The sequence below is a fragment of the Nerophis ophidion genome, linkage group LG12 (genome assembly GCF_033978795.1).
Source record: "Nerophis ophidion isolate RoL-2023_Sa linkage group LG12, RoL_Noph_v1.0, whole genome shotgun sequence".
Classification (NCBI taxonomy): Eukaryota; Metazoa; Chordata; class Actinopteri; order Syngnathiformes; family Syngnathidae; genus Nerophis; species Nerophis ophidion.
In genome coordinates, this window is record NC_084622.1 from 50,374,607 (window position 1) to 50,397,590 (window position 22,984).

The 22,984-nt window shown below is 39.7% G+C and overlaps 1 protein-coding gene across 4 annotated transcripts in view; it reads left to right on the forward strand.

The window, feature by feature from the left end:
- The window catches only part of LOC133563525 (death-associated protein kinase 2-like), a 74,470-nt gene extending 55,357 nt beyond the window's left edge, over window positions 1-19,113 (forward strand). For 3 of the 4 annotated variants that reach the window (XM_061917685.1, XM_061917686.1, XM_061917687.1), the window contains 8 exons: window positions 2,704-2,833; window positions 2,961-3,009; window positions 3,089-3,115; window positions 3,191-3,343; window positions 3,545-3,590; window positions 9,307-9,396; window positions 9,475-9,555; window positions 18,307-19,113. In XM_061917685.1, coding sequence (XP_061773669.1) covers window positions 2,704-2,833; window positions 2,961-3,009; window positions 3,089-3,115; window positions 3,191-3,343; window positions 3,545-3,590; window positions 9,307-9,396; window positions 9,475-9,555; window positions 18,307-18,384 — 654 coding nt within the window. In that variant the 3' untranslated portion in view covers window positions 18,385-19,113. Of the gene's footprint in view, window positions 1-2,703; window positions 2,834-2,960; window positions 3,010-3,088; window positions 3,116-3,190; window positions 3,344-3,544; window positions 3,591-7,921; window positions 9,112-9,306; window positions 9,397-9,474; window positions 9,556-18,306 lie in introns of those variants that run through there. The other variant, XM_061917688.1, reaches the window with a different exon arrangement.
- Window positions 19,114-22,984: the final 3,871 nt, after the last annotated feature.

Below are 22,984 nucleotides of genomic sequence, written 5' to 3' on the forward strand. Positions count from 1 at the left end.
ATATATATATATATATATATATATATATTCGGCCGAATATGGCAAAAAAAGCCACATTCGGCCTTCGGTGGAATGAGTTAAAAACAAGGCCGAATAGTGGCGTGTGACGCAATTTTTTGACGCGGTGACGCAATCAACCAACGTGCAGTGACGCGGTGACGTTGGGATATGTTGTGTACCTGTATAAGTGTATGAGGTTACAAGCACACACTTATTGAGATTTAGTGGGGCCTCTGTTGACATTATTAGCCTGCATAGCTCGGTTGGTAGAGCGGCTGTGCCAGCAACTTGAGGGTTGCAGGTTCGATTCCCGGTTCCGCCATCCTAGTCACTGCCATTGTGTCCTTGGGCAAGACACTTTACCCGCCTGCTCCCAGTGCCACCCACACTGGTTTAAATGTAACTTAGATATTGGCTTTCACTATGTAAAGCGCTTTGAGTCACTAGAGAAAAGCGCTATATAAATATAATTCTCTTCACTTCACTTCACTGTTGTGTAGGCTACCTGTATAAGTGTAAGAGGTTACAAACACACACTTAATTGAGATTTACTTGAGCCTGCTGTTTACATTCTAGCATATCTACTGTGGCTAAGCAGACTTTTGCCAAAAGGACAATAATTCATTTGTTGTGGGTTTATCCACTTTAATGCACTTTATTTTTTTTTGGAATGCATGTTTTGTTTGAAGGCCAAATATAAATGAAAAACTTTGTGCTTTTTTTGAAAAGCAAAGGCTACTGGAATATTACAAAAATGTCAATATTCAATAAAAAAATACTTTATTTGAAAAACATGTCTAAATATTTATTCTAGGCTATTTATGCAATATAAAAAAAATTGTGAAAAACTGCATTCATTATTCGGTATTCGGCCTTCGGCCAAGCGTTTAAATTTTATTCGGCTTCGGCCACAAATTTTAATTTCGGTGCATCCGTAATATATATATATATATATATATATATATATATATATATATATATATATATATATATATATATATATATATATCGAGCACTATTCTCTGAATAATCTATTTAAGTTATATATCTTAATTAGATCATCCAGAGAATAGTGCTCGATACCGTGGTAGAGCGCAATGTATGTGTGTGTGGGAAAAATCACAAGACTACTTCATCTCTACAGAACTGTTTCATGAGGGGTTCCCTCAATCGTCAGGAGATTTTAATGGAAGCATTCACATACCATGGTTTGTATAGGGCACAGAGTGGGTAGGTACAGGCAGGTGTAGGGGCGTGGTGATTACTTCATGTGTTACCTAGGAGGTGCCATCACAGACGGGAACAACTTCTAGGTAACACATGAGCCAATCACCACGCCCCTACACCTGCCTGTACCTACACACTCTGTGCCCTATACAAACCATGGTATGTGAACGCTTCCATTAAAATCTCCTGACAATTGAGGGAACCCCTCATGAAACAGTTCTGTAGAGATGAAGTAGTCTTGTGATCCCCCCCCGCACACACACACACACACACATATATATATATATATATATATATATATATATATATATATATATATATATATATTAAGGTTGTGGGAAAAAATCTATTCGAATACGAATCGAATCGAATACGTTGTGCGATTCTCATTTTTAATAAAAAATTATTTTTTTTCATTTTTATTTTTTTAAATCAATCCAACAAACCACTACACAGCAATACCATAACAATGCAATCCAATTTCAAAACCAAACCTGACCCAGCAACACTCAGAACTGCAATAAACAGAGCAATTGAGAGGAGACACAAACACCACACAGAACAAACCAGAAGTAGTGAAACAAAAATGAATATTATCAACAACAATATCAATATTAGTTATAATTTCAGCATAGCAGTGATTAAAAGTCCCTCATTTACATTAGACATTTATTATTAGGCATTTATAAAAAATAAAAAAAAAAGAGCAGTAGTGTCACAGTGGCTTACTTTTGCATCGCATCTCATAAACTTGACAATCTTTTACAAAGATAAAATAAGTCATATTTTTGGTTTGTTTAATAGTTAAAACAAATTTACATTATTGCAATCAGTTGATAAAACATTGTCCTTTACAATTATAAAAGCTTTTAAAAAAAATCTACTACTCTGCTAGCATGTCAGCAGACTGGGGTAGACCCTGCTGAAATCCTATGTATTGAATGAATACAGAATCCTTTTGAATCGGAAAAATATCGTTTTTGAATCGAGACCCGCGTTGAATTGAAAAAATCGATACATTGTCGAATCGTGACCCCCAAGAATCGATATTGAATCAAATCGTGGGACAACCAAAGATTTGCAGCCCTAATATATATATATATATATATATATATATATATATATATATATATATATATATATATATATATATATATATATATATATATATATATATATATATATATATATATATATATATATATATATATATATTATTTTTATCTTATTTTTAAATGTTTTTATTTTCTATTTTCCAGTTAATATAATTCAGTTACAAGAATGTTGAAAATACTGTGCGACCTTTACATGTATTACTACATAAATATGACAATAACATACATCGCAATGTTTTTTCTAATGCTGACACTTAAGGCCCCTTCAAAAAGGTACTTTGTTGTATTATTTTATGACAGTATGTGTATTAAAAAAACTGGGGATTAGTTGGAAAATAATTGTTGACTTTGTTGACTTCAGCCTGAAAACATAATGCTGCTGGACAGAAATGTTCATCTACCCCGCATTAAAATCATCGATTTCGGACTGGCACATAAAATGGAAGACGGATCAGATTTTAAAGACATTTTTGGAACCCCTGAGTTTGTTGGTAAGTTGTTGTTTTTTTTAAATTATTCATGAATGTCTGTTCTGTGAAGTACAACCTGTTTGTGATGTTTGTGTGTGTGTGTGTTTGTGTGCGTGTGTGTGTGTGCGTGTGTGTGTGTATTTTCCAGCTCCAGAGATAGTTAACTATGAGACCTTGGGGTTGGAAGCAGACATGTGGTATGAGTATATGAGTTTTATATCATAGTGTACACTGTGTGTACGCAGTATCTACAAACATGCTTTAATCTTCTTACAGGAGCATTGGTGTCATCACATATATACTGTAAGTTGACTCCTAAACTTAGATGTACTTCAAAATCCGTAAACAATAGTCAAGTCAACGTGTTTTTTTTTTCAGCTTGAGCGGCGCATCGCCTTTCCTCGGCGACACGAAGCAAGAGACGTTAGGCAACATCTCCGCCATGAACTACGAGTTCGACGAGGAGTTCTTCAGCAACACGAGCGAGCTGGCCAAGAGCTTCATCAGGCAGCTGCTGGTGAAGGACACGAGGTACGACGTTAACAACAATGGCCCTCTCACAAAAAGTCACAATGCACAACGACGGATCTTGTTCTTGTTGCCTTTCACATGTGTTTCCCATTGTGTTGCACCTCTAGGATTTGAAACCTAAACTGTTTGTATTAAGCTCAATGTGATCCTGAGGGGGTTTGCATCACTGTCTGTTTACTCAGCTGCATTTTCTCACTTTAGGAAACGCATGAGCATACAAGAAGCCCTCAACCATCCTTGGATTAAGGTACTGTGTGTGCGTGCGTGTGTGTGTGTGTGTGTGTGTGTGTGTGTGTGTGTGTGTGTGTGTGTGTGTGTGTGTGTGTGGCTTTTACACTGTAGGAAGTGCAGTTGTATCTTACCATTTGAGAGCGTGTTGATCTGTTAACAACAACAGACCGAATGGGACCTTTATACTCGCCGACACAGTCTAATGAGCTCCCAAGGAAGCGCTCTTCTTGGCATTCTGTTTCCTTAAATTGAATTAATAGTTTGGATAATAAAAAAAATAATAATCAAGGCATCCCATTGAGAAGTGCTTTTAATATGCTTGTTAATTGTCTTTTATGTATAGTACAGGCCAAAAGTTTGGACACACCTTCTCCTCATTCAATGTGTTTTCTTTATTTTTATGACTATTTACATTGTAGATTGTGCCTGAAGGCATCAAAACTATGAATAAACTTAAAAAAAAAAGGTGAAAATATGTTTTATAGTCTAGTTTCTTCAAAATAACGACCCATTGCTCCGATTACTGCTTTGCAAACTCTTGGCATTCTCTCGATGAGCTTCAAGCACACCCGTGCAGTGAAAGCCCTTTCAGGGGCAGCATAGCTCGGTTGGTAGAGTGGCCGTGCCAGCAACTTGAGGGTTGCAGGTTCGATTCCCGCTTCCGCCATCCTAGTCACTGCCGTTGTGTCCTTGGGCAAGACACGTTACCCACCTGCTCCCAGTGCCACCCACACTGGTTTGAATGTAACTTAGATATTGGGTTTCACTTTGTAAAGCGCTTTGAGTCACTAGAGAAAAGCGCTAAATAAATATAATTCACTATACTAACTATGGCTTGAAGTTCATCGAGAGAATGCCTAGAGTGTGTGAAAAAATTAATATGCCCTAACCGGCTTATACGCACTGAAATTATGGTCATATATAAAACATTTTGTGCAGCATGTGTCCACTGTTTTCCCCAAATTTGTTTGATTTTATTCGACACGGTGTCGCCCATCTTGCTGAACAATTATGCATGATACGGAGCATAATGTTTGATAACATGCATAACTCTAGTTAAAAAAAATGTGGGTTTATCTTCCAAAAGCAATAAATTAAAGATAGTCTGTCCAATACCTGTTTGGCACAACACACAGTTAAAGTTGTTCCAATGTAAAGGAATTTAAATATTAATAAATAAGTATAAATAACATTTAAATTGACATTAAAAGAACTTAAAGGACCCATAGCTTCCAGATGTATAACATTTCACAAAGAAGTTCTCTATGTATTTTCTTCTCCTGAAAATGAATCTAAATGATAATATCAATTAGTTTTTGAGTAATGGGTAGATAACTAACAGTATATGGAACATAGCTAGACTTGATATTCTGTCCCCTTTTGAGGTGATGTCATTACAGAACTGGAGCTCATTTCCTTGTGTGGATAAAGGCATGCCAATCTATTATTTTGATCGTTTAATTGCATGTTTTTGTCACTCTGGTCCATGACTACTTTAAAACTGATATAGTTACGTATTATGAACAAAAAAAATAAATATAAAAGATCACCATTTCCGGACTTCCCTGCTCTTCCAGCTCATCTTCCATTGACACCATAGTCTGTGTTTCCTAAGGCCGGGGATATATGGCTTAAAACTGTATCACCATATAGGTGTCTTGTATCGGTCGATATCAATAATTATTGGTATTTTTTATGACCGATTGACCAGGAGAAAAATACATTAAATGTAATTTTTTTCTAAACAATTTACCTTCTGCTGATTATAACCCCTTCAGCTATAAAAGGAAATGTCAACACAACCATGGAAAACACTCAATCAATGGAAACATAATTTTCATATCACATTGAACACTTAACAATAACCTCTTAAAATTGGGGTGCAAAAATAAGGAATGCGTAAAAAATGGTTTATAAAGTGTAACAAAAATAGTGCAAAGTGTGAAATGTAAACCTAGAGAAACCTAAAAAGATTAATTTTCTGCAGGGTTAGTGCCGGGAAGTTACGGCTCTGCTCAGGGGTGTGGTGTGTGATTACCAGCCTTGGTGTGGACAAGCACCTTGCATATTCTACCGACCACGTTGGTTGAACTTAGGTCCATTATAAAACATTTACTGCCATACTGTCGAGTTGGCTTTTCCTGTTTTATCGACAATTTTGTTACTCTCTGCACCACTCATTTTTGCTTTCTCTTCTAATTCGATGCAAAGAATCAACCGCGAGACAACAAGATGGTGCAACCGAAACGTGATCGTTATTACTGTTACCTGATTGGCTGTTAGCATGTCGCTCCCACTGTTCAGTGATCAATTCCTGTGCTGGTTGGTTACCAGGTAGCGAGTACCTTTGTTCATGCAACCAACCTTGCTTCTTAACTTCCGGTTTCTTAGATTACATGCAGCTCAGTGGCCTTGTGGTTGGAGTGTCCTCCCTGAGACTGGAAGGTTGTGAGTTCAAGACCAAAGGCTATAAAAATGGGACCCCTCCCTGCTTGGCACTCAGCATCAAGGGTTGGAATATGGGGTTGAATCCCCAAATGATTCCCGAGCGTGGAGCGTGCTGCTGCTCACTGCTCCCCTCACCTCCCAGGGGGTGAACATGGGGATGGGCCAAATGCAGAGGACAAATTTCACCACACCTAGTGTGGGACTTTAACTTTAATGTCTATCGCGATATACATCGATATTAGTTTATTGTCAGGCCCTAGTGTTTCCTCATGCTCCCTCAGCCATCTGGAGGAAAACATCAGTAGAAGAGGATGCACAATAGAATACCAGCAGCTCACCTTCGTTTTGTTCCATCTTTGAGCACCAGGTCTGCTCTTCCTTTTCAGTTTCCCACAGGTTCTGGTTTAGTCTTTCTCACCTCAGTGGTGCTCCTGATTTTCATAATTGCATTTGGCTCGAGTCTATTAAACCCCATCCAAAACCTTTCTTCTTGAAATTACTTAAATGATTGTTGCAAATTACTCTCTTCTCGCTTTTTTTATCCTATTTTGCACGGGTCAATTTGAATGGAGAGGTCCATACTTTCCTCATATTTCTATCAAAGGGAATTGTATGCAGGCTGACCCCTTATTTAGTTGTATTGCTACAACCTGCAACAATGCATCTTGCAGACATATTTGATCATTCCTTCGAATGCAGTATGAAGATGCTACCAAAACACATACTACGTAATATGAAATTGCCTCCACTCTTCTGTAAGTGACGTCCGCAAGCTCATCAGAATCAGAATCAGAATCGGGAAAACTTTATTAACCCCAATGGGGAAATTACGATTTTCAACACAATCTCATTCAAGAGCAGACACAAGAGAAAAACAATATTAAGTGTAATCCTGGGACCCTGGAGAGAGGGTCCAAGGGGGGACTGGGGCCAAGGGAAAAACCTCATCGCAATAGCACACGTAAGCATGTGTGTAAGAGGGAAACATCAAAGCACAAAGGACATTACAAAAATTAAAAAAACAGAACTGATGCAACCAGCCGTCTACAAAAGTAAAATAACAACAACAACAACAACAAATCATATACACTGTGGTGGCCTCTGCGGTGTTGCACGCCATCATCTGCTGGGGTGGGGGGAGCATAGCCACAGACAGGAGCAGACCCAACAAAGCAACCAAGAGAGCCGACTCCACCCTCGCCTGCCCACTAACTCTCGGCCAGTGTCCAGTCTGCATGGATGAGCGAGGATGCGTCTCTGATGCAGGCCCGCCCACATTTTAGAGTTAAAAGTGGGCGTTCCAAAATGTGCTGAAACTCACTTGAAAACAAACCTACCTACTGTGTCCATTTTGGCTGTCATTTTACCTGTAGACATCATTTTTGGGTTCAGAACTATGAAATACGTTCCAAAATTGTCAGCATCAGAGGAGCCCCTTTAGCAAAAATTAGTACTGGCTCTATACATTGTAGCCCCAGCTCCCTTTAATCTAGCTCTGCAAAAATAAATACAATACAGTTTCCTATGCAACACAGAGAAAGGGTATGGCAGACGGACAAGTGTCAGACTTTATTTTAGAAGGAAATGACGACTAGATATTTAAAGATAACAAGCGGTTACCCCGACACATTGCCACAGTTAGTGGCTAAATATCACTAACTGTTATCTTGATGACAAGCACCAGTGGTGATATTTAATGTTTGCATCCATGCATGCGATTGTTGCTTTTGATGTGCAACGTGTGGACACCAGCATGACACCAGGAAGCATCTAACACAGCGGTAATGTGCTGTGGATGCTCTTACCCCTGCCATGGCTTCTGCTGTAGGGTCACAAACACTAACCCTACAGAACCACTTCTGCAGCCTCTGACTCAGTGTTCCTCCATCCTTGTGTCAGAAGACCTGTGGCCGCCCGCCAGACATCGCCGTCCTGGAAGCTGAGCAGCTTAAGACCAAGCGCTTGAAGGAGTACACCCTGGAATCCCACTCCAACATGTGCCAGAACAACACGTACGCCAACTTTGAGCGTTTCTCCCACGCGGTGGAGGACATTGGGTCGATGGAGATGGGGGTGGCGCAGGTGGCGGGGGCCCCCCACACCCTGCAGGGGGACCTGGAGGCATTGCTGGCCATCTTCAATGATAAAGAAGCCTGGTTCGAAAAGGAGAAGGAAACCGCCAGAAAGCAACTCTCTCAAATCCGCTGTGATTTTCACAAAATGGAGATCACCAGGAGGCTGCTGCAGGAAGACTTGACGGGCGTGGGGACCACCCTGGACAGCGTCAGCGGGAAGTACCAGCAGAGGCAGAGTCACCTGGACACGCTCAGGCAGGAGCTGACCTCGGAGCTGCAGTGGCTGCAGGAGGTGATGGGCTCTCTGCATCTGCAAGGAGCAGCAACACTGGAGGAGCTGCTGCGTCCCGAGACCCAACAGGCCCTCACAAAGTCAACTTAATATGAATTATTTGGAAGCACATCCCTTGAATCGAATACAGTCATGGGAATATTCAGTATGTGTCTACATGCTGACTACACATAAGTTCAAATGAAAGCAAGTATGCTTTGCAGCTGTAACACAGACTTCTGGGAGGACGTTGAGCAATATGTTGGCGTGAGAGGTCACAGCTCACAGAGTTCTTCTTCTCCAATCACATCCAAACATGCCTCCATGGATCTTTGTGTACTAGGGCACAGAAACAGACCCTTCCCCTAACTTCCCACACAACGGGAACATTGATTTATGTAGGGATTATAGGAGTCCAGCCCCAGCGGATAAATATTGGATTGTCATAAATATTTCTTGGAGCTTGATGTTTAAGCGAGCTCGATTAATGTTGGCTCGAATTTGATAGATTTTGGCAAGTAGAGGCAATAACTTATTTGCCTTCACTGTGTTGTGAAAATGAGGCCATAAATGAAGCTTTTTAATGGAATGTATTGGAACAACATTTTTTTTTCATTCCATTTTATTATGTTGCTTTAATTTGTTACTTTCCTCTTAAAGAGCACTTTTATCGACGGCATATTTATTTAATTATTTTTGTATTATTTGAATTTCGTATTTTCTTGGTTATTTTTTTGAAAACCTCAGATATATTTAATCATGCTTTTAACAAACTGTAAGCAGATCTACACAATGTGCACGTTTCTTTATTAAATCATTCACTGTTTTCATAAAACTTTGAATTCATTTTTTTTATGCTAAAAACATATTCATTAAAATGTGTCCACTTCGGCAATTATTATCATTATTATTTCTTCCTTCCCCTTGTGTCTCCACAGCCTCACAATTCCAAACAAGCGATGGTCAAGAGGTTGTCGGTGGTCAACTTAGAGAACTTCAAGAGGCAGTATGCCAGGCGTAGGTGGAAGGTAAAGTCTCCAAGCACAATTGAGAAATCAATGTTGCTTATTATTGATTTTTGGCCTTTCAATGGGTCGATTTTATAGCTCTCATTCAGGATTGTGGCTCTGTGCAACCACTTAACTCGGATCATGAAGAAGGGCCACAAGCTGCCGGAGCAGAGTACGGTAGGAACAGACTTTTGTTGTGCCAGCAAGCACCTGATTACCAGAATGCATGTTACTTTTGAGATTAACTTTTTGGTTATAAAACATATACAACAGAATCAACAGGACTCTTGCATTTTAAACTTAAAATTGGAACTAGGTAATAACTGTAACTTCCATAGAGACACTTATACAGATTTAATACTTGACATGTGTCCTTCAACATCAATATTTTCTTACATTGAGACATGATGACATTACGTTTAGTTTTTTTTAATCCCGTAAAGATGTTATATTTGTTCTTTATTTTTAAGTGCTCTACGGAGCACTTCACACAGTACATCACATTCTGTATACTAACCTTAAAACCAGTGAAGTTGGCATGTTGTGTAAATTGTAAATAAAAACAAAATACAATAATTTGCAGATCCTTTTCAACCTATATTTAATTGACTTGACTGCAAAGACGAGATTCTTGACGTTTGAACTGGTAAACTTTTTTACTTTTTGCAAATATTACCTAATTTGGAATTTGATACCTGCAACATGTTTCAAAAAAGCTGGCACAAGTAGCAAAAAAGACTGACAAAGTTGAGGAATGCTCATCAAACACGTATTTAGAACATCCCACAGGTGAACAGGCTAATTGGGAACAGGTGGGTGCCATGATTGGGTGTAAAAGCAGCTTCCATGAAATTCTTAATTATTCACAAACAAGGGTGGGCAAGGGTCACCACTTTGTGTGAGCAAATTGTCAAACAGTTTATGAACAACATTTCACTACGAGCTATTGCAAGGAATTTAGGGATTTCACCATCTACGGTCCGTAATATCATCAAAAGTTTCAGAGGATTTGGAGAAATCATTGCACGTATGCGGCAATGCCCATGACTTTCGATCCCATAGGCGGTACTGCATCAAAAAGCAACATCAGTGTGTAGAGGATATCACCACATGGGCTCAGGAAAACTTCAGAAAACCACTGTCAGTAACTACAGTTTCTTGCTACATCTGTAAGTGCAAGTTAAAACTCTACTATACAAAGCGAGAGCCATTTATCAAAAACACCCAGAATTGCCGCTGGCTTCGCTGGGCCCCAGTTCATCTAAGATGGACTGATGCAAAGTGGAAAAGAGTTCTGTGGTCCACATTTCAAATAGTTTTTGGAAAACAGTGGACGTCGTCTCCTCTGGACCTAAGAGGAAAAGAACCATCCAGATTGTTGAAGACGCAAAGTTCAAAAGCCAGCATTTGTGATGGTATGGCCCAAGCCACGGGTAACTTACACATTTGTAAAGGCGCCATTAATTCTGAAAGGTACGTACAGGTTTTGGAGCAAAATATGTTGCCATCCAGGCAACGTTATCATGGACGCCCCTGCTTATATCAGCAAGTCACTGCCAATCCACGTGTTACAACAGCGTGGCTTCATAGTAAAAGACGCGGGTACTAGACTGGCCTGCCTGTAGTCCAGACCTGTCTTTCATTGAAAATGTGTGGCGCATTGTGAGTTGTAAAATACCACAACGGAGACCCTGGACTGTTGAACAACTGAAGCTGTACATCAAGCAAAAATGGGAAATAATAATGGGAAATGCTTAAAAAAATTTGTCTCCTCACTTTACAAACATTTACTGAGTTTTGTTAAAAGGAAAGGCCATGTAACACAGACGTAAAAATGGCCCGTGCAATGTGTTGCTGCCATTAAATTCTAAGTTAATGATTATTTGCCCCAAAAAATAAATTTCTCAGTTTGAACATTAAGTGTCTTGTCTTTGCAGTCTATTCAATTGAATATAAGTTGAAAATGATTTCAACCATTTCAATGATTGTATTCTGTTTGTATTTACGAATTACACAATGTGCCAACTTCACTGGTTTTGGGTTTTGTAGGATAAGAATCAGAAAAATCAATTGGATTATTGCATTCAATTCTTTATACAACAACTGTAAAATTGGAAACACAGTGTAAAGATAGCCCCCCACCACTTTGAACTCAGATATTTTCGAGCATGATGTCCAAACTACGGCCCGCTGGCCAAGTGCGGCTCGCCGACGTCTTCAATTTGACCCGCAAAATGTCTTGAGTTTAATGAGGAATCTTGCCAGCAGGAAGATTGCATTCATTTTAAAAGGCTAATTTTGATGCTGTCATGTTGTCACCATCAAGTGGACACTAACACCAGTATGTACACATGGACACAATTAATTGGATTAAAAGCCTAACCTGAATAAAAATTCAATTTGGAATATTCTGACTCAATCACACACATTCGCACCAAAATTTCATTCAGATCGAGATGAGTTGTTTATGTGAAAGTCATTTGGATTGGAGCGCATTAACACATTTCTTCCGAAATTCATGTTGAAATTGTCCTTACTACGCATGTCTTTGACGTCAGCTATAGTTTGGTGGTAGAGCTAAATTTTGTAGTCTCGGAATGAAGGGACAAGCGGTAGTAAATGGATGGATGGATGAAGCGATTATCTTACTGCTGTCTCCCTACATTCAACATGTACAGAAGTTGCGTTGTATACTGTTGAGTTTATTGCTCTAAAACCGAGACTAACAAAAACAAAAGTATGGTATGGAGTGTCATTTGTCCATGTCACAATAAAAGGAGTGATCCAGTTGTCGTCTGACCGAGCTGTTTTATGCAGTGCTAACTGCTAGCCTCAGGGACGTACACAGAATGTCGTAACAAGAGGACGCCAAACTACACAGTGTAACATAAAAAACACAGAGAGATAAAACTAAATTAGTGAACAGAAGAACACAATTGATAAATGAATATCGTGACGTCGTCGGACAAGCAAAATTGCAGAAATCTGTGTTTGTTTACAGTGTAAGTCACTAATTTTTTAGCACCTGCAGTGAGCGAACTGGTCCAAATTATGGCGCCCCAGCACAAACAATAAAACACCTTTCCAATTACGGTATATGGTGCGCATGTCAAAGTAAAGTATTCAGATTTAAGGAGCGATGCATGAAAATTCACATAGTAATCATATCTTTTGTTCAAGCTCCATGTACACAGGAACATTGATTTATCATTAATGATCAATTTTGCTTATACACATGTGGCTAATGTTATTAATTTAGGCCTATGACCTTTATTTATACTCTGATTAGAGTTCAGCACAGCATTTACTTATACAATCCAATGCAGACAACCTTCCCCAGTCATGGTGCAAAAATCCAACCAACACAACATTTCAATACACATCGTTACACATAACAAAACCTGCTCACTGAACTTTGTGGTTTTTGTACAAATGTCCGTGCACCACAAACATTTAAAAATCTCACCCATTTAAAGGCCTACTGAAAGCCACTACTACCCACCACGCAGTCTGATAGTTTATATACCAGTGATGAAATCTTAATATTGCGACACGTGCCAATACGGCCGCTTTAGTTTACTAAATTGCAATTTTAAATTTCCTGTCACGTTGGGAGCGCATTTTGATGCGTGTTGAGTCACCCCCAGATGCACGAGGACCAGAACAAGCAGGGATAGCAGGTAGGACTTAATTTAATATACGAAAAGTAAAAGAACACTGGTACACAAGGTAAAATAAAGTGCGTACCTACGCACGGGAAGCTAATGCTAAACGTAGCATGCAGTCCAAAAGTCCAAAAGTGACGTGCCGATCGCACGGGAAGCTAAGGCGTAACTTAGCGCAAGTGTTAACAAATCAGAGAAACCAACGTGAAAGTTGCATGTAGCAAACGCCGAACCAAGAACGAACAGAGGTAGAATGCAGGCTTAAATACTAAAGTAAACAATTGCCAACAGGTGTGCGTCAAAAAGCATAGCAGGTGTAACAAATGAGAAACCATGGAAACAAGATAAAACCGGAAGTGCAAAACTCAGAACAGGAAGTGTCCAAAAATAATCAGAAAACACACAAAAGGACTCAAGAACAAAAAACTATGTATGATCCAGGAGGCGGATCGTGACATTTCCCGCAAAGTATCCTGTTGAAAACGTCGCGGAATGATGACGCGTGCGCTTGATGTCACGGGTTGTAGCAGACATGTTCTTCTAGCACCGATCACGGCTAAAAGTAGTCTGCTTTAATCGCATAATTACACAGTATTCTGGACATCTGTGTTGCTGAATCTTTTGCAATTTTTTCAATTAATAATGGAGACTACGAAAAGAAAGATGTTGGTGGAAAGTGGCGTATTGCGGCCGGCTGTAGCAACACAAACACAGCCGGTGTTTCCTTGTTTACATTCCCTAAAGATGACAGTGAAGCTTTACTATGGAAAAGAGCGGTCAAGCGAACATGGTTCTCTACCACATGTCAACCGGCAGGTTTCGGTGAGAAAACTGTGGTAATAAGTCGACTCTTACCATAGACATGAGCGGAGCTTGTGTCGTTCCTCCTGCAGCTGTCAAAGAGGCAGCTGTGACTATCTTGCCTCCTCCATGGTTTCCCTCAGAGACACTGGCGGTCGACTATATAACCTCACCAAAACACTAGTAACACAATAAGCAGATAAGGGATTTTCCAGAATTATTCTAGTAAATGTGTCTAATAACATCTGAATCGCTCCCACTGCCCTCTTTTTGTTGTTGTTTTTTTTGTTTTCTAGTCCTTCACTCTCACTATCCTCATCCACAAAACTTTCATCCTCGCTCAAATTAATGGGTAAATCGTTGCTTTCTCGGTCCAAATCGCAATGTTCAGATGTGAGGAGCTCCACAACCCGTGACGTCACGCGCACATCGTCTGCTACTTCCGGTACAGGCAAGGCTTTTTTATTAGCAACCAAAAGTTGCAAACTTTATCGTTGATGTTCTCTACTAAATCCTTTCAGCAAAAATATGGCAATATCGCAAAATAATCAAGTATGACACATAGAATGAACCTGCTATCCCCGTTTGAATAAAAAAAAAAATACATTTCAGTAGGCCTTTAAATCCATTAAAATGCATGATGGGGAAAATGCAAAACACTGTCTACACTTATCCATGTTGGGCACATTTTAGCTGCCTGATATTTTTGACTGATTACAAAACTTTAAGGAGGTTGTCATGGAATACACAAGATAGTATTCAAACTTTTCACATACTCTTAATATCCAACTCTATTATTATATATGCATTATATCAATATTATATTTACACAAATGTGTATAGGCTATATAACATTTATAATTTGTTTAGCCCAAGTCAAAAAGTTTGAACACCCCAGCTTTAATAACTCAAAATGAATGATACACACAAAAACATGTTGACTTAAAAATAGCCCAATTTTAACCCAACTGCTGGTTCAGAAAAGGACAAACGCTTTGTTTGAGTTATTTTAACTCAACATTTTGGGTTAATTGTTTTCAACCCAACATTTGTGTTGAATTATTTAACCAAAAAGTTGAGGTATTATAACTCAATTTTGGGTTATTCCCAACCAAACTCCATCCATCCATCCATCCATCATCTTCCGCTTATCCGAGGTCGGACCAGCTCTATACTCTCGGCAGGGTTCTTGAGGGTGCATGGGAGTTTGCCCAACCAGTCTACATGTGCTTTGTGGACTTGGAGAAGGCATTCGACCGTGTCCCTCGGTTAAGTCCTGTGGGGAGTGCTCAGAGAGTATGGGGTATCGGACTGTCTTATTGTGGCGGTCCGTTCCCTGTACGATCAGTGTCAGAGCTTGGTCCGCATTGCCGGCAGTAAGTCGAACACATTTCCAGTGAGGGTTGGACTCCGCCAAGGCTGTCCTTTGTCACCGATTCTGTTCATAACTTTTTTGGACAGAATTTCTAGGCGCAGTCAAGGCGTTGAGGGGTTCCGGTTTGGTAACCGCAGGATTAGGTCTCGGCTTTTTGCAGATGATGTGGTCCTGATGGCTTCATCTGACCGGGATCTTCAGCTCTCGCTGGATCGGTTCACAGCCGAGTGTGAAGCGACCGGAATGAGAATCAGCACCTCCAAGTCCGAGTGCATGGTTCTCGCCCGGAAAAGGGTGGAGTGCCATATCCGGGTTGGGGAGGAGACCCTGCCCCAAGTGGAGGAGTTCAAGTACCTAGGAGTCTTGTTCACGAGTGAGGGAAGAGTGGATCGTGAGATCGACAGCCGGATCGGTGCGGCGTCTTCAGTAATGCGGACGTCGTACCGATCCGTTGTGGTGAAGAAGGAGCTGAGCCGGAAGGCAAAGCTCTCAATTTACCGGTCGATCTACGTTCCCATCCTCACCAATGGTCATGAGCTTTGGGTCATGACCGAAAGGATAAGATCACGGGTACAAGTGGCCGAAATGAGTTTCCTCCGCCGTGTGGCGGGGCTCTCCCTTAGAGATAGGGTGAGAAGCTCTGCCATCCGGGAGGGACTCAAAGTAAAGCCGCTGCTCCTTCACATCGAGAGGAGCCAGATGAGGTGGTTCGGACATCTGGTCAGGATGCCACCCGAACGCCTCCCTAGGGAGGTGTTTAGGGCACGTCCAACCGGTAGGAGGCCACGGGGAAGACCCAGGACACGCTGGGAAGACTATGTCTCCCGGCTGGCCTGGGAACGCCTTGGGATCCCCCGGGAAGAGGTAGACGAAGTGGCTGGGGAGAGGGAAGTCTGGGTTTCCCTGCTTAGGCTGTTGCCCCCGCGACCTGACCCAACCAAACTGTTGGGTTGAATTATTAAAGGGGAACAATATATATCTTGATGTTGCAGAAAAAAGACCAAATTATTTTTTTCAACCGATCTCCAAACTCTAAAAGTGTGAATTTGGCAATTTAAACGCCTTTCAATTGTTCGCTGTCGGAGTGATGACCTTTCACCCGTGACGTTATAATGGGAAGCAATCCACCATTTTCTCAAACACATTACACACACAAGTCAAATCAGCTCTGTTATCTTCAGTTTTTTCGACTGTTTTCCGTACCTTGGAGACATCATGCCTCGTCGCTGTGTTGTCGGAGGGTGTAACAAAACGATCAGGGACAGATTCAAATCGTCTTACGTGGAGTGTGCATTGATTAGTATGCCGTGCTAATTGATGCTAACATGGCAGAAATGGCAACAATGTGTGGATATCCTGCGACACTCAAAGCAGATGCATTTCCAACGATAAAGTCAACGAAATCACAAAGGTGAGTCTTGTTGATGTTATTGACTTATGTGCTAATCAGACATATTTGGTCACGGCATTACTGCCAGCTAAGCGATGCTAACATGCTATTTAGGCAAGCTGTATGTAAATTTGTAGCTATATTTGCATCCAGCCTTTCCCTCCACCCACATTTAATGCCAAACAAACACTTACCAATCGACGAATTTAAGTTGCTCCAGTGGTCAAAAGATGCAATCGTTGGTTACAAGGCGATCGCCGAATAGCTTCAATAGCTAATCGCTCAGTAGCTTCAGTTTCTTCTTCAATTTCGTTTTCGCTATCTGCTGATTGTAGCTGAGATAGGCGCCAGCGCCCCCCGCGACCCCAAAAGGGAATAAGCGGTAGAAAATGGATGGATGGATATCTGCCTCCACACTCCAACCATTTGTTTCAATACATGCGTAATCTGTTGAATCGCTTAAACCGCTGAAATCCGAGTCTGATTCCAAACTAATGTCGCTATATCTTGCTGTTCTATCCGCCATGTTTGTTTGTACTGGCATCACTATGTGACGTCACAGGAAAATGGACGGGTGGATTTACAGATAGCGAAAATCAGGCACTCTAAAGTCTTTTTTCGGGATATTCCATGATGGGTAAAATTTTGAAAAAAACTTCAAAAAATAAAATAAGCCATTGGGAACTGATTTTTATTGGTTTTAAGCCTTCTGAAATTGTGATAATGTTCCCCTTTAAACCCCAAATTTAGGTATGCTAACTCAGTGTTGGTTGATTCATAACACAATTATTGAGTTTAATATATTTAACAAAAAAGCAGACTTATTCTCACTACAATGTTGGGATATTGCCAACCCAACTATTGAGTTGCGCAATTTAGCGCTCCATAATCCAATAGTTCGTTAAAAATTATACATTTTACGACTAGTTTTTCCTACTCCTCTCCAATTACTGATCAACATTATTTTAGTTATATTAAAATATACTCAAAAGCAAGAAATGAGTGACATTTTTTTTTTTTACAAGAATTGCCGTGTATGGTCATAGTAGTCTTATACAGCATGCTCAAATAATTTCATGTACATAAAATGTGTGATTGTAAATAATGTCAATGAGATTAATCCAAAATAGAATTCCCTTCAAGAAAAAAGTAACTTTATAATTTAAAAAAAGCCTTTTACCCAAAAATGGGTTACTCGTTGAAAAACAATCCACTAATGGTCCATCATTTTGAATCCAAAAAATGGGTTGCTCTTCATAAAAATAACTCCAAAATGTACCCCAACACTAGCAACTCATAAATTGGGTTATCAAAATAATGCAGGATTATTTTTTGTATGTCTTGAGGAAGTTATTGCTGAACATCTGAAAAATGTCAGGTTGCGAAAGAAGCAGATAAGGCAAATCCAAGGATTTTTACAATTTCTCGCTCACAGAACTTGATCTCTTTTGAATAATATTACAAATCAATAGGGTTCTTGAATTGATAGAGGACCAAATTCAAATCAAAAAGCGTTTGAATAGCGAAAAAAAATATCCGTTTAGCCGATCCAAGACCTCGGTTACCAAACATCCAGGGTCAGTTGTTCCAAAAGATTAGCTTTTTTTTGCTTGACCTACATGAATGTCACTCTGAAAGTCAAATGATGTTGTTTTGGAGTACAAATGTGTGTTAACTGCAGCCTTTGTTTATGTCAGAGGGATTGTGAAAGCGACCAGGAAGAAGAAGTCCTAAGGAGGCGGCCGAGGACCAGAAAGAGAAGCAGCACTTCCTGAAAGCTCTTAAAAACCTTTCTGTTGTGACACACACACACACACACACACACACACACACACACACACATACACACACACACAAACACACTCTTGCAGCTGTCACCCTATATAAACCTATCCATGCCAACAGTCTGGAATGCTTCATTTGTCCGTGCGAGCCTCCGCCACATAATCTGCCGCTATGTTACTTAGCATTTTTAAATTACAACTTGTTTACTTTTCTGCCGTAGTAGGATTATTATTGACGTCTTGCAGAATATAGACGACTTCCTCTAATATTATGCAGTCTTAAAAATCCTTTAGCTGTCGAGTGTTAATACAGAGGGACTGCTTTTTTTTTTTTTTTATTAAGCTGGCTCTTTTTGGAGCAAGGAACCATATTTGGTTACTTTATAAACAAGAGTTCAAAATGGACCTTGAGTGCTTCATTATGAGGCAGTTAAATAAATTATGATTACGATATTCTGTCTTTTTGTCTGTGTCTTGTATAGTAAAAATCCAAGTATTTTAATAAAACAATAAATGACCATCCTCCTGTATAAACAACATCTATACATATTTAAAGTGCAAGTTTTTCATGCAACTATTTGTACACGATACATTTTATGTATTTATGGTGTAAATATAAATATCAGTCTTACCAGTTTTAAACAAAAACGTTCCTCTTTACTCGGTTTACTTGAATGTACCGTATATTGAAATGGTGGTTTAATAAACTTTTGAATATAATCTTTGAGTGTCACTTTTTTTGTCCGTCATTTAAATATGGAAGTTATAAAAACGTCAAAAATGTGGTGCATTCAAACACCCTTGTTCAAAGTTAGAAAAAGGTGTCACAATGTGTTAAGGACGGACAAACTTAACCCCTTGGAGAGTCACTAATAATCATAATAATGTGTTATTGTGACTCATTTTACAAACCAAAGGGTTTACTGGATTATATAGATATTAGCCCCATCTTTAAAAAGCCAAAACCATAATTAACGTATTTTTCGGATTATAAGGCGCACTTAAACTCCTTTAATTTTCTCAAAACTCGACAGTGCGCCTTATAACCCGGCGTGTCTAATGTACGAAATTATTTTGGTTTTGTTTAACGAACTCGAAGCTATTTTATTTGGTACATGGTGCAATGATAAGTGTGACCAGTAGATGGCAGTCACACACAAGAGAAACGTGTGGATTGCAATATGACTCAAGTAATCAACACCAACATTTTATATGTTCCATTGAAAATATAGAACTTTACACACGGCGCTCAATAATCCATCAAAATGTTATAGTACGACTTTTGTAAGGTATGAAGCCGCACAGCTTGATGGATTGTACTGTGCTTCAACATATAAGTATCATTATATGGTAAGACATATTATCTGTTGTTTTGTTTCGCAATATTATGCAAAAGCAACTTTTCTTACCTTCTGGTACCTGCTGATCTGTATTTGGGATCTGCATAAGTCCTGAAAAATTGCGCGCGTCCGCCTTTGTAGTCTGTGAACAACCGTAGTCGATAAGCTTCTTCTTTTTCTCCATCTTCTTATTTTGGGACATTCATCCTCCGCTGTTGCCATTTCTAATACAAATTAGTGTAAAGTTCTTACATATATCTGTCAGTAAACTTGCCATGAAAGCGCTAAAACATACCGGTGTAGTGAGTTTACATAATTCACCCAAGGAATACTTGTAAGTGATGTGCACGCCAGCTTTCTGAGGGATCGCTTGTGCACGCCACCTTTCCGAGACTCTGTATTTAGTTAGTGCAGGCAGCATGAAGTAGGGCTTTTATTGTGAAGATAGGAAATGTGCAGTCGGCCTTTAGAGTTTTGACGGAAGGTACGGCGCGAAAGTCTATTGAAATAAAAAGTGTTTCTCGCCTTCCTCTCGGTCATATTTTAATAATAATGATCTTGCAGCAGCCAGCGTCATCTCACAAGACCCTCCGGTACCGTGAATGTCATTTAAGTGACGTCTTGGTGAAGATTGATGATCACTAATTTTTAGGTCTATTTTTTTTAAAAGCCTGGCTGGAGATCGACTGACACACCCTCGCGCTGTGCTAGTTGCTAGCGAGCGGACGAGAGGCGGTTTAACTGTCAGTGTAAGTTGTAAGTTCTAACTTGTAAGTAACTGTAAGTTGTAAGTAAGTGTAAGTTGTAAGTAAGTGTATGTTGTAAGTTGTAAGTAAGTGTAAGTTGTCAACATGTTCGGCATTTGTTGTTCCTGAACACGGCAGCTAGATGGATTTTAATATCAGTGGTGTGATTTACATTGTGTTTGTGTCTGTTTGCGTACGTGTGTGCTGTAGGTTTTGAAGGATGTCAATGAAAAGAAAACTGGATATAAGAGACTCCTTTAGGAGTCAAACTGTAAGTTAATTCAAGGGTGTATAGAGGCTCAACAATATTGAATAATTCAACAATATATCACTCCAGTCACGCCCCTTAGAGTGCTATAATGAGCATACACCATGGACTGGAGTGATATATTGCTTTTACAAAACAGTTACCAATAAAGGTATTATGAAATAGGAATACTTAATCAATTTAATGTAGTTTTATTCAACCAGAAATACATATTATCCAATAAAATAGCCTCAATGTGGAAAAAATAGTTCCACCTATCTAGACGTTTGCTCCAAATAAGCACTGCATCTCGTCTTTTCCTCCGCTTTTTTTCAGGTGAAAGTCAATGCTCAGTCCCCTTTACCATTGTTAACCCTCCCCGGAGGTGAAAGTTAACCTTAAACATGTGAATTCAACTACTTTAGTCCGTTTTTTAACATCGTAAAAACATCAGCTGTCCTTTACTATGGAATGCAACAGTCCGTTGTCATGGATACATGACAACAACTTCCATTCATACCAGTCATGCGTGCCTGAGGCGGAGTGATAGCCTGCACTGTGATAAGGCTTTAGAATATTTAAACCACGGTTAACAGCCAATCAGATCGCCGGATTTCACCTTCCGGTTTTATTTTTTTAATTATTTTATAGTTTCATGTATTTGTGTAGAAGTGAGCAACGGTTTGAAAATACCAAAGTGGTGGAAATACAATAAACCCTCACTAGATGATCATGTGATTTTACAATGCTAAAATATAATGAATTGATATGAAGTAATATTCATATTTAGTAAAAGCCTTTTTGCTCAGGCAGTAACTTTACCATCAAGCTCTATTGTCATTGTCCTTAATGTATCTGTCATGCATCAACATATTTTTTGCCAGCAGTTCATTTCTGTGACAGACCGGCGGAGGCATGTGTTTGGCTCTTTCAAATAGGAACAACCAGTGGACACTAATCTGCTTGTATTTGAGTATTAGTGACAAACATATTTACAGTACAAAAGCAGCAATAGAAAGAAGTAGTTGATTCAAACACAAGTTGGGGAAAAGATTATTACAGTTCATTTATGTTTATTTACAATGTTGTATTGCATGAATGTATTTCTGATGTTGTTGATGGACAGTAGTCTATGTTCATTGACAGTATGATGCACAGTTGCACTACAGTTGTCTCTTTTGCTTTCATTTTAGTTGCTTTACCCTATAACATCTGCAAGACGTGAAATTATGATTGCTAATGTAAAAATAAAAAAAAGAAGTAAACTTTCAGAGTGCTGCCTTGGAGCACTTTTGTATCCCCACCGATCTCAAAATCAAACCTACTCCCTTGACCCAAATATATACGATAATGAGTGTTTTAGTAGTGCATGTAAACATACAACATGTGTGTGTATGGCACGGCGACATTGAGTTTAGGGTGTGTTGGGCTCCCCTTTCGGAGTCTTCTGTATGGGGGGCCTAGCATTTGGTGTTACGCCCCTGAGTGCAGAGATCATTCTTTTGAGCTGATCTGAATTAAACATTTGGCAACAACACAAAGTAGGCCACTGCCACAAAGACGCAGGGAAAGTTGTCCACGTCAACAAGTGGGTCAGCCAGAAATTCCCACACTGGTTGGTGCTGACAAAGTCCAACAGTTTGATGCTATTGCTTGTTAAGAAAAATATAAGATAATCAATCAATGTTTACTTATATAGCCCTAAATCACAAGTGTCTCAAAGGGCTGCACAAGCCAAAACGACATCCGCCGATCAGTGCCCAAATAAGGGCAAGGAAAAACTTACAACCCAATGGGACGTCAATGAGAATGACTAGGAGAAACCTTGGAGAGGACTGCAAATGTGGTTGTCCATCCCCCCTCCCCGACGGGAGACCAAAAGCAATGGACGTCAAGTGGATCTAACATAATAGTGTGAGAGTCCAGTCCATAGTGGATCTAACATAATAGTGAGAGTCCAGTCCATAGTGGATCTAACATAATAGTGAGAGTCCAGTCCATAGTGGATCGAACATAATAGTGACAGTCCAGTCCATAGTGGATCTAACATAATAGTGTGAGAGTGCAGTCCATAGTGGATCTAACATAATAGTGAGAGTCCAGTCCATAGTGGATCTAACATAATAGTGTGAGAGTCCAGTCCATAGTGGATCTAACATAATAGTGAGAGTCCAGTCCGTAGTGGATCTAACATAATAGTGTGTGAGTCCAGTCCATAGTGGATCTAACATAGTAGTGAGAGTCCAGTCCATAGTGGA